The 12,056-nt window shown below is 34.4% G+C and overlaps 1 protein-coding gene across 2 annotated transcripts; it reads right to left on the bottom strand.

The window, feature by feature from the left end:
• Nucleotides 1–7,095: 7,095 nt before the first annotated feature.
• LOC111467897 (exonuclease DPD1, chloroplastic/mitochondrial) lies at nt 7,096–9,312 on the bottom strand. 2 transcript variants are annotated; one of them, XM_023112985.1, is made up of 4 exons: nt 8,725–8,858; nt 7,963–8,618; nt 7,650–7,855; nt 7,096–7,562 (listed from the first exon to the last, which is right to left on the bottom strand). In XM_023112985.1, exons 2-4 carry the CDS (start codon nt 8,547–8,549, stop codon nt 7,357–7,359), a joined length of 999 nt encoding a protein of 332 aa, XP_022968753.1. In that variant the 5' UTR covers nt 8,550–8,618; nt 8,725–8,858; the 3' UTR covers nt 7,096–7,356. The 2 variants fall into 2 exon arrangements, with proteins under 2 accessions (XP_022968753.1, XP_022968752.1); XM_023112984.1 differs by lacking the exon at nt 8,725–8,858 and adding an exon at nt 9,168–9,312 and having other exon boundaries at nt 7,143–7,562.
• Nucleotides 9,313–12,056: the final 2,744 nt, after the last annotated feature.

The following is a 12,056-nucleotide window of genomic DNA, read 5'->3' on the forward strand; positions in this document are numbered from 1 at the left end:
TATGAGAAAGGATTCGTTGTTATTAGATGTAGTATGATATTGTCTACTTTGAACCTAAGTATTCATAGCCTTACTTTAAGCTTCTTCAAGAGGTCTCGTACCAATAGAGATAGTATTATTTTTATATTAAACACATAATTATTTTCTAAATTAGCGGAAGTGCTACTTTCCTCCTCCAACCTGAGTGGGTTGAGTTAGGTTAGGTTGAAATATTTTTGAGTTTATTTAAAATTTTGTTTTTAATAAAGGTAAAATGTTATTTAATGAAATATCTATTTATTTATTTTTAAATATTTAATTAAATTTTTTAATTTAAATATATATTTTAAAAAACTACCTAATAAATAATTAAAAATTATTTTAATGAGTCGGTGAAAGAATAAATAATCTTAAAAAAATTAATTAATTAATTAATTATATATATATATATATATATATATATATGACGGACGACCGCCTATAGGTAGTACCGTTCAGATTGTGGCCAATCTTCTTAACCGCGCGCGGGCCGAGCTTAGAGCGCGTGAAACTCATCATTATCTCGTAAGGACGTTGAGACTATAACATGTTACACGAAAGCGCCACTTTCTCTGTAGTATTGTTACATAATATAAGCACTAGCCCGTTTCATGGTCGAGTAAATCTAAGATATCTTCCAGTCAACTGTCTACCCAATGCAAAATATATATATATATATATATAAATACATACCATTAAAAAAAATTAAAAAAAAAAACTAATATATATATATAGATATATATATATATACATACAGAGAGAGAGAGCTCGAAACAAACGACATGCGTTGGAAAATATTCCGGAAAATCTCTCATTTTTTGTCGATATTGTGAGAGATAACGACGTGTCGTCCTTATAATAAAGGAATTTGTTCATTTAGAATATCTTTATTATGCTTTTCAGTTTTTTTTTTTTTTTTTTTTTTTTTTTTTTTTTTTTTTTTTTTTNCGTTCCAAACTAACTATTGTTTCAATTACAACTATTCTAACATTTTTAAGTACAAGAATTAATTAATACAATATTCAACAAAAATATTGGAACTCAAACGACTCGATTTTATGGCTTCGCTAAAACTTAGGTTGATAAAGATCACGATATTCCAAATGTTTCAACTGAACCTATTACACGATCTAAGACTAAGAAGATTCAACAAGCATTTATTCTTCATCTACAAAATTGGATAGACTCGGTTTAATCGTTATTTCATGTGTTACAAGTTGATTCGATTGAGAAAGGACCGTTTGGAGCTTTGTAAGTGAAGTGTTACTAATTTGTTTCATAATTTTTTTTTTTTTTTGTTTGTGAAGAAGGGTGAGAATTTACTTGTAAAACCGTCGTAACATCTATTTTTGTGGAGATTTAAAAGACGATGAGACTAGAGTTGAATATTAGACTATATATACCTACAAAATACGGGGTAAAAGTTAGATTTTTGGAGAAATGAAACTGAGATCTCAAATTAAGAATTTGACCCTTAGAAATTCGAGCATCATCTTTGTCATTTATAAGTTTCATGTCATTGTCGTGGTAGATTGCATGTGAGTCATTCAATCAAGTCTTGATCAAGTTCGATTGTAGAGTGACTCAATTTAGAATAACGTTCCAAATCTTGATTTTTGATCTTAAGAAACAATCTAATTATAGTCTTATCTCTTGGTTGATTAGAATTTTGTATAATGAGATGTTAATTTCTTTGATTCAAGGGTTCTTGCTTCAACAAAAGCTTGGATCGTTGGACTAAGGATTAGAGTTCGTTATCATAGGCGAGGTCTGTTTTTTGCCAACCAAACATCACTTGTGCGGACTCCAAGATTGTTCGACCACATACGCCGCCTGCAATACATGTTCAATCCTCTACGACACAACCGACTTGACATTGTCTTTACTCAAGACTAAGGTCTCTAGTATGCAACATCACATCCAACATCATTTTGGTTCCCAATTAACATGTCTCTTATGTCTTGACGTCATCCCAAGTCATGGGGTGTCATCGACCATCGCATCTCTAACTAGTCATGCCATTTGGAACAGGCTCACGTGTCATTCATAACCTAAGGACATTCCAAACATCTCTCAATTCGGGTTATCCAGACATTGACCCTCCCGTGTCCATGTCATGTGCATCATACAACATTGAAGTCACAAAAAAATATACAACATAACATAAACGTCTCATGGTATAACAAAATATGGTATGAGGAGGCTTTAGAGCACGCATCAATCAAACTTCATACAATTCATCTAACCAAACGAAGACAAGCTAGGTCGAGACAGTGTAAAGCCTATTTCAAATTTATTTTTGAGATAAAAAAAAAAAAGAATAAAATATATTTTTGAAGAGTAATAATTCATATATACGAATAAATGAGAATTTTCATTTTATGATTGAAAAATCTTTGAAACAATCTTTGAATTTATTCTCCCAACACTTTTTCTCAAAATTATTCTTAATTTAGTAAATTCATTATTTTAATGCTTAATATTTCAATCACAAAAAATAAAATAAAAAATAATTAATTGTGAGCGACCTTATTGGCACACCGCCTTGTGACTACCCTTTCGGGGAAGAGTGAGAAGGTCCTCGCTGACACTCGTTTCTTTCTCCGATCGATATGGGACCCTCTCCAAATCCACTCCCTTTGAGGCCCAACGTCCTTACTGGCACACCGCCTCGTGTCTACCCCCTTTGAGGAACAGCGAGAAGGCTGACACATCGTCCGGTGTCTAGTTCTGATACCATTTTGTAACGGCCCAAGCAGCGTCTTTACTGGCACATCGCCTCGTGTCTACCCCCTTTGGGGAACAACGAGAAGGCTGACACATTGTCCAGTGTCTAGCTCTGATACCATTTTGTAACGGCCCAAGCAGCATCCTTACTGGCACATCGCCTCGTGTCTACCCCCTTTGGGGAACAACGAGAAGGCTGACACATTGTCCAGTGTCTAGCTCTGATACCATTTTGTAATGGCCCAAGCAGCGTTCTTACTGGCACACTACCTCGTGTTACCCCCTTTGGGAAACATCGAGAAGGCTGACACATTGTCTGGTGTCTAGCTCTAGTACCATTTTGTAACGTCTCAAGCAGTGTCCTTAGTGGCACACCGCCTCGTGTCTACCTCCTTCGGGAAAAAGAGAGAAAGTTAATACATCGTTCAGTGTCTAGCTCTAATACCATTTTGTAATGGTCCAAGCGGCGTCCTTATTGGTACACCGTCTCGTGTCTACTCCTCTTCGGAGAACAGCGAGAAGGCTAACACATCGTCTGATGTCTATCTCTGATACCATTTGTAACGACCCAAGCCTACCACTAGTAGATATTGTCCTATTTGTGCTTTTCTTTTCTGGCTTCCCCTCAAAACTTTAAAATGCGTCTGTGAATGTTTCCACACCCTTGTAGAAGGTGGGACATTACATATCTCCATTCTTGATTTTAAATTGTATTGAAAATGTATTTTGATTTAAAAGGGTAATTAGTTATTTATAACTATATTTTCAATTTTTTTATTTTAAATAATTAAAATTTTATGCCTTTTCTAAAATCTATTTAACATAGTTTAAAATTTGTAATTTATTAATTATAAAGGGATTTTTACTTCGACAATAATTTAAAATCAACTATTAATAACTATTTATTTTTGTAATTTTTTTTATTTAAATTATTTTTTTTTGTGACCTTTTAAAAATCTATATAACTTTTACCCTCTTCTAAATGGTTGGAAAAATTGCATTTCATTAATTATAAAATAAAAACTAATTTTATTATAATTTAAATAAAATTAAATTATTAAAATTCAAATACATATATATATCTTAAAAATACCCCCCCCCCCCCCCCCCCCCCCCCNATATAAAAACGCACGGGAGCTTTCGTAGCTCAATTGTTTAGGCACTCGTTTAGTAAGCGGGAGGTCTTGAGTTTGACTCTCAACAATTTTTAAAATTTTTTATTAAAATTATGTTGTAAATCTTAATTAAATATTTAAAAATAAATAAATAGATGTGAACCAATGAACAATGAAAATTTGAATTAAATGATTTGAACAACTGAAAGTGAGTTTCAAATGCCCAACTCTAACCATTAAAATCATTATTAGGGGCGTTTATGTGACTTGAAAATTCGAATTATTCACCCAAACCAAGGTTGAATTAGATTTTTTTTGTTGGGTTGGGTTGTGATAAGAAAAGGAACCACTACAAGGGGAGTAAGATTCGGATTATCTTGTTGATCGAATATCTCAAGGCAAGAACATTGTTTGAGATTCGAATCACTCCACAAGCAAGATCGATCATGTCTAGCTTGAATGATTCTTGTTCATCAAATATCTCAAGGCAAGAACACTTCCATGAGATTCGAATCACTCCACAAGCAAGATTGATCATGTCGAGCTTGAATGATTCTACATGCAACCTAAACTACATAGAATTGCAAAGAAACTTAGTCATTGGATAAAGAAGAGCACAAATGCTTCTTTTTACTATATTTTTCAAGTCTCTTACACATACAACATACATGGCTTTATATAGCCTCAAAATGAAACTACTAAAGTCATTCCAAGAGTTGTAACATTCATACTTAATGGCCATAATTAACCATTATGTAATTGTAACCTATAGTAAATAAAGTCTTAAAATACATAAATGAAATACAATAACTCTAAATTGTAACCCACCCAAAATTTATAATAATCAAACTTCATTCTTCTTCAATGTGGCATGAATTGAAACATCTTTTGATAATTTTGACAACCTTTTATTCACATCTTCATTGAAGTATATTGTATGATTGATGTCTTTTGGTTCATATCATTCTCCACTTCTTCAAGAGGATTCGTCCTCGAATCTATTTGTGAAACTTTGCTGCAAAAAATAAGTTATGGAAATACAAAGGACCTCATAACACTCTCTCACGTGTATACACTCAAGGAATTTTAGGCCACTCTGTTTGCACTCATTTACACAAATGAATCTCTCATCCTCACCTCTCAAATTTTCTAGTAGAGCCCAGATTTGATTTTTTTTTTTTTGGGTCGATTAAAAACTAAAAAGATAAAAACAAATTGAAAAGAAATGCAAAGGAAACATATATCCGATCTTGAGCCTTAAGCTCTGATACCAAATGATAAGATATGGAACCACTACAAGGGGAGTAAGATTCGGATTATCTTGTTGATCGAATATCTCAAGGCAAGAACATTGTTTGAGATTCGAATCACTCCACAAGCAAGATCGATCATGTCTAGCTTGAATGATTCTTGTTCATCAAATATCTCAAGGCAAGAACACTTCCATGAGATTCGAATCACTCCACAAGCAAGATTGATCATGTCGAGCTTGAATGATTCTACATGCAACCTAAACTACATAGAATTGCAAAGAAACTTAGTCATTGGATAAAGAAGAGCACAAATGCTTCTTTTTACTATATTTTTCAAGTCTCTTACACATACAACATACATGGTTTTATATAGCCTCAAAATGAAACTATTAAAGACATTCCAAGAGTTGTAACATTCATACTTAATGATCATAATTAACCATTATCTGATTGTAATCTATAGTAAATAAAGTCTTAAAATACATAAATGAAATACAATAACTCTAAATTGTAACCCACCCAAAATTTATAATAATCAAACTTCATTCTTCTTCAATGTGGCATGAATTGAAACATCTTTTGATAATTTTGACAACCTTTTATTCACATCTTCATTGAAGTATATTGTATGATTGATGTCTTTTGGTTCATATCAGGTTGAGTTTCGAAAACTTTGTGTCAAGTTAGACATTTTTATGACCGAGTCAACTCAACTCAACTCTACCATACTTTTAATATTATTATAAAAATTAAGAATATTTAACGTTCATAATCAATGTGGAGGATACACTGTAAATTGTGAATGTTTGATGTTAACCCAATCTATAGAAATTTTATACAAATTGCTTGAGTCACTAATTCAAAAGATTTTTCCATCCATTAGACAACCACATGAAATAGAAATTTTATACAAATTGCTTGAGTCACTAATTCAAAAGATTTTTCCATCCATTAGACAACCACATGAAGAAGAAATTAAATTGATCATTAGCCTTGTGAGGATTTTCCATTGCTTTTATAGCTCAGTTGGTTAGAGCACCCGTTTAGTAAGCGGGAGGTCTTGAATTCAACTCTCAATCAAAGCAAAGATATAAGAGGTTATATTGAACCACATCGAAGACAAATCATGCTAAAAGGATTTGGGTTGGTTTTGTGCAGATAGCGAAAAAATATAAAATAAAACGGGTAGATTAGAGTGCCACATCGATTAGGAAAGAGTGCCACCTGAAGGTACGCGATATGCCAGTAAGGACGCTGGGCCCGAAAGGGGGTGAATTTGTTTTTCCTTCCCTTTGAACTAATTTCAATCATTCTTTTAGCTGCTTTGTTCGGCGCAATTGTTTCTGTCTAAAATAAAAATTAATATGGTCAGGGCTCTTATGTGTCTTGAGCTTATACTGAATGCAATTATTATGAAAGAGTGTGCCACATCGATTAGAGAAAGGAAAGAGTGCCACTTGAAGGAAGGAGTGCCACATCGATGGGAGGAAGGAAAGAGTGCCACCTGAAGGTACGCGATATGCCAGTAAGGACGCTGGGCCCGAAAGGGGGTGAATTTGGCGGGGGTCCCACATCAATTGGAGGAAGGAAAGAGTGCCACCCAAGGTACACGATATGCCAGTAAGGACATTGGGCCCAAAAGGGGGTGGATTTGGCAGGGTCCCACATTGATTGGAGGAAGGAAATAGTGCCACCAGAAGGTACACGATATGCCAGTAAGGACGCTGGGCCCGAAAGAGGGTGGATTTGGCAGGGGTCCACATTGATGGGAGGAAGGAAAAAGTGCTAGAGAGAACGCTGGCCCTGAAGGTGGGTCCCACATTGGTTAGAGATAAAAACAAAACACCATTTATAAGGGTGACGCGTTTTAAAGCCTGGAAAGTCCGAAAAGAAAAAGCCCAAAGAGAACAATATCTATTTGGTGGATCTGGGTCGTCTTAAAAAACATGTCCTAAGATAATTCTGGGTCACAACAGCCTTAAAAACAAAACAAGGATCCTCTTTTCATCTTTTCTTCATAGACAACTCCTAAAACAAAACAAGATTTTATTTGTCATGATAATCCAATTCAGGCACCAGTTCTTGAAGAATATGGAGATCAAAACAAATCTGCTGACCATAAATAAAAATGGCTCAACATTTTGGTAATAAGAATGAACTGAAGTTACAATTAGTAAATGACATTACAACAAAAGCACAGCTTCTCATCACTTATGATTCATTTCTGCATATAACTTAACACACTACTTCTTCTTCTTATTAATCAGATCAGAAGTAGTAAAAGATCTTTCAATGAGATCAGGGATACCTAGCTTGAGGTCGAAAGTAAGCCGCTGAAGAATCAGCGACAATGTCCTCACGTCCGACATTGCTCGGTGAGCTGAACCCACCAGTGGAATATTGTAATACTCACGAAGAGCTTGCAACGAAATTTTCGTAATCTTCGAATCTGATCATGATAGTACATTACGTCACATTGTCCGTTTTATCCATAGAGAAACTAAAGCAAGATAACATGTGCAAAGCGAAAACTAACCTGTGGATTTCATCAACTGACGGGCTAAAAGAATGTTATCGAAAAATAGCCAATTTAGAGGAATGTCGACCGAGCAACGGCTGAACTCCTTCAGTAAAAAGGGCACGTCGAAGATACGAGCATTATGAGCTACCAACAATACATAACCATCAGGTTTCTGACGGCTTTTGACAAACTGTAATAAGATTGGAATAAGTTCCTTCATCCTATATGAACATAAACAAGAAATGTTTAGATATGTCTATATATTTAACTAGCACTGAGCTGAACGGTAAATATTTGAGAAATAAGATTACAAAAAACGTGTCGATACCTTGGAACGTCGGGTCGACTGACCATACGACTTGTAATGCCATGTACAACTGCATTTGGAATGTAGCATTCTGGGTTTATTAATGTTTGGAAGGTGCTATTTTCTCCTCCTGAAAGATCTTGAAGAGCAATTTCCACTATTCTATCCAGCTCTCTACTAAAACCTGTTGTTTCGATGTCGAAGGTTATAACCGTCACCGGGCGAGCCAATTCCTTGTCCTTAATAATCGTTTCTTGAATATTACAACATTGAAGCTTCTGAGTTCCATATTTCTCAGACTTATTGATGCTAACTGTACAACTTGTTGAAACCGATTCCTCTAAGATTTCATTCCTGATATTGCTCGGTTTACTGCTCGGGTTGGTTTTTGCTTTCCTCCCCGCCTTTGTAGTCATAGATTTTCTGGTCCATCTCTTGTCCTGCCCTCCTTCAAGGTTATAGATCCTAAAACCAAGCTGATCATACCAAGAACTATGACCATAATTCCTGTTCAAGGGATGGAAGTTTTCCCTCCATAAATTAGCTAAAGTGGGGACTCCAAATTTGGGAACTCGCAAGATTGAGAAGCACATCGAAGCTGTTATCATTTGAAATCACAACACAACAAGAGGAAAACTATACAGAAAACCCCAGCATTGGAAGCAGTTGTCTTCAACCTGTAGATAATCGGGTAACAAAGAAGGTAAAAGACCGGATTGATTATCAAGTAAGGAACGAAATAACAGAGTTCAAAGCCCCAAATGATCTAAAAAGAACACATACAATCATGTGAAGACAAAAAAATAGAATTCGTCTTTCATGAACTCATTCAGGCATTTTCACAAACACCTTGTAAGCAAATCCATTTGGCCAAGAACACTCCCAATTCCCGCCATGTCCAAACCCTCCCCAAATCTCCAACAAGAGAAACCCAATCCTTCATTACAAAAAAATCAAGAAAACACAAAATCAAACAACGCAAACCACTTAATCGCTCATACTCAAAATTTCCAAATTAAGCACAGCTGCATCAGATTGAAAAAGAGGGGTTACAGTGGAAAGAAACTGCAATCGACCCATTAAATCCTCTAGCAAATTCAACCTATTTACATTCGGATTTCAAAAGAATCACAGTATCCTCCACCCTTTTCCGCATTTTGAACCATTTTTTCAATGCAGAAACAGGGAACTTACAGAGCGAGCGAGAGAGAGAGAGAGAAACTTGCCTGAAAGAAGACCTAAGGGAGAATTAATCTGCACATTTGAGAGCCCAACAGAAGAAGCTGAGTTAAAAATACAGAGAGAAAGAGAGGCTGTAAATCGCGGGGAAGAAGACGGAGAAGTGTTTTTCGGAGACACGGAGGTCGGAAGAGACTGCATCTTGTATTTTTATTTCGATTTTTTTTTTAAATTAAAAAAATACGACGCAGCTAAAATTACGGATCGTATAATTTTTTTTTCTAATTTTAAAATTTGTAATAATTTTGATATTAAATTAATAAAAATATCTTTAAAAAATATTCTATTTCAAAACATATTTTGTATACCCGAACCTATTAACATTTTGTTTCAAAAATACTAAAAAGCATTGGAATATAATTCTAAAAATGCTCATCATAAATAGCGGAAAATTTAAAACTTCAGGATACATTAAACCACTAAAAAACACGAACTTACGTGTTTCAAAACATGGTGCTGGAGTTCAAAATAAGATAAAAAAAAATTATAAATTAAATAATTTAAATAAATAAAATGCAAACACCTGGTTCTAACTTAAGATTAGGAATTTTTAAATAAGAAAATATCCTATGCACGTGCCATAATCTCTAATTACGATGCCACGTCAACCGTACATAGATGTCTTGCCTTTACTTGAAATACAATATGGCACACGACCTGAGTATTTTGAAGGAATACTCAGTAAGTGACCCCACTATAGGGGTCATGCTAATGCAAACACATGTAATCATGAATTAGGAACCTATCTCTAAACATTATAAGGGTGGCCTCCCGTCTCAGATAAGTTGGATGTGTAGTACTTCCCTACACACGACTCACACGTGTGAGTGTGAATCCCCAGGGCGCTCACACACCTCCTGGACCCTATGGTCAAGCTAATCTGTAGCGTCGCCCTGAGATCAGCGGAACACCATAGTGTCATGTGCCTCACGAACACGCTCATCGTTGCGCATAATTAAAAGAAATTACAAAACTTAAAGGATAAACAATAATTAAGTATAAGAGCATAATTAAAACTCATCCCAAAATTCATCAGTATATTGTATAATTTAACCTAATTTTTGTCGAGGTCGATCATGAACATATAAATAAGAAACACTATCTACTGTCTGGAAATCAAAAGTAAAATTCCGAGCAAAGTGGACAATATCACCCGACTTTTATTATACTTTTTAATTTTGTATTTTTATAAGCATATATTAATTTTTATTACTATAAATATGGAGTTGAAAAACTATAAAGTTCAAATATCAAACATTTACGAGTCACAATATATCACTAACATCGATTACAAATGTTAAATATTTTTAATTTCGTAATCGTCTTAAAAGTAGGGAAGAGTTGAGTTAAGTTAGATTGGAATGATTTCGAGTTGGTCGGGTTGTCCCGATGAAAAAAATGTCAAACCCGTAAAATTATTTAGTAGTTGAAATATATTAAAAAGAGATATTTTGCTTGAGAGAGGGAGAAGGTATATACTCTCTAAATATGCCTTGCTTGACATTATTTCTAAAAAAAAAAAAATAAATAATAAAAAAATAAATAATAATAATAATAAATTATTTCTTTGGTTGGATTGTCGGGTTGTTTTTTTAATTATTTTTTTATAAAATCATACTTATCTACTATATATATATATATGTTACATTAATAAATAAAATGTCATAAACCTTAAATATCAAACATTTATAAATTACAGCATATCACTAATATCGATAAAAAAAACGTTAGATATTCTTAATGTTCATAATAATCTAAAAAGTAGAGTAGGATTGAGTTGGATTGTAACCTTATTTTCGGGTTGGTCGAGTTGATTTAACTAAAAAAATGTTAACCCGTGAATCTACCCAAATTTTTTGTCAACCCAATCCTACTTTTAGGTTTGGGTTATGTTGGTTAAGTAATCAAGTCATATGAATACGCTTATTAATTTTTTTGTACTATTGGGTATATCATTAAATTAGTCATTATGGTAAGTTTATGGTTAATACTTTCAACTTTTCTATGTTGATTGAATATCTCAAGTCAAGAACACTAAATGAATGTTTTAGTTTATATTTTTAGTGCTTTAGGGGATTGATATCTCCTTAATAAATTTGCATGAATATTTAGTATATGTACATCATGCTCCAAGTGATCGATAGATTTATCTCCCTAGCAAAATATACTAGAGAACCAAGTTAAGATTGGGGAGCTAGAGCAGTCTCGAATTAACCTAGATCAATATGTTTCTAGTAGACCGAGCACCCTAGGATTGTGAGGGGCTATCAATGGTTTAAACCCGTGTGCATCCAAGAATGGATTAACTTGAGGAATTAGTCTTAGACATCCTAGAAACGAGAGATGAGACTTAAACTGCCTAAATGCTTTAAGAAACTAGAGATGAGACTTAAACAACCTAAATGCTTTAAGAACCCATTGTCAATAGAGCCTCCACTACCCTTTTCACTTCAATACCCATATCATCGAGATCTCGCCCCAATGTCGTACCATCAAGCCAGGCATAGACTGTTAGTGTTGTTTGACCAGATAGTTTAATATATTACCCTACATAGAAGATCAATTATGAGAGAGGCCGCATGAAATCACATGGGTAGTCTTAGTAGTTGGTAAGTATACGACGTCACTCCCCTGGCTTGGGTGACTATATGGTCTTCTGGGAAGGGTTCACTAACTAACCTCCTATGAATGACGAGTAGGCTAGCACAAACCATATTGTCTCCATCAGAGAAAAAGTTTTATGAGATAGTGCCTTAACCCAAGACACCAATTTACCACTGCATAAGCAAAACTAGTTACCTAAGTCTAAAAATAAAAAAGTAGTTCACCCTAAAGATGAGGTTCATCGCCCAGTAGACCCATGACTCCAGAAATGG

The sequence above is a fragment of the Cucurbita maxima genome, unplaced genomic scaffold (genome assembly GCF_002738345.1).
Source record: "Cucurbita maxima cultivar Rimu unplaced genomic scaffold, Cmax_1.0 Cma_Scf00035, whole genome shotgun sequence".
Taxonomy (NCBI): Eukaryota; Viridiplantae; Streptophyta; class Magnoliopsida; order Cucurbitales; family Cucurbitaceae; genus Cucurbita; species Cucurbita maxima.

Excerpts from the sequence above, each read along its gene's own strand:
- LOC111467897 (XM_023112985.1), bottom strand. The coding sequence starts at position 8,549 with ATGATAACAGCTTCGATGTGCTTCTCAATCTTGCGAGTTCCCAAATTT. Across the intron at positions 7,856-7,962 it reads AGTCGACCCGACGTTCCAAG|GATGAAGGAACTTATTCCAA; the intron begins GTATCGACACGT and ends ATGTTCATATAG. Across the intron at positions 7,563-7,649 it reads TCAGTTGATGAAATCCACAG|ATTCGAAGATTACGAAAATT; the intron begins GTTAGTTTTCGC and ends TATCATGATCAG.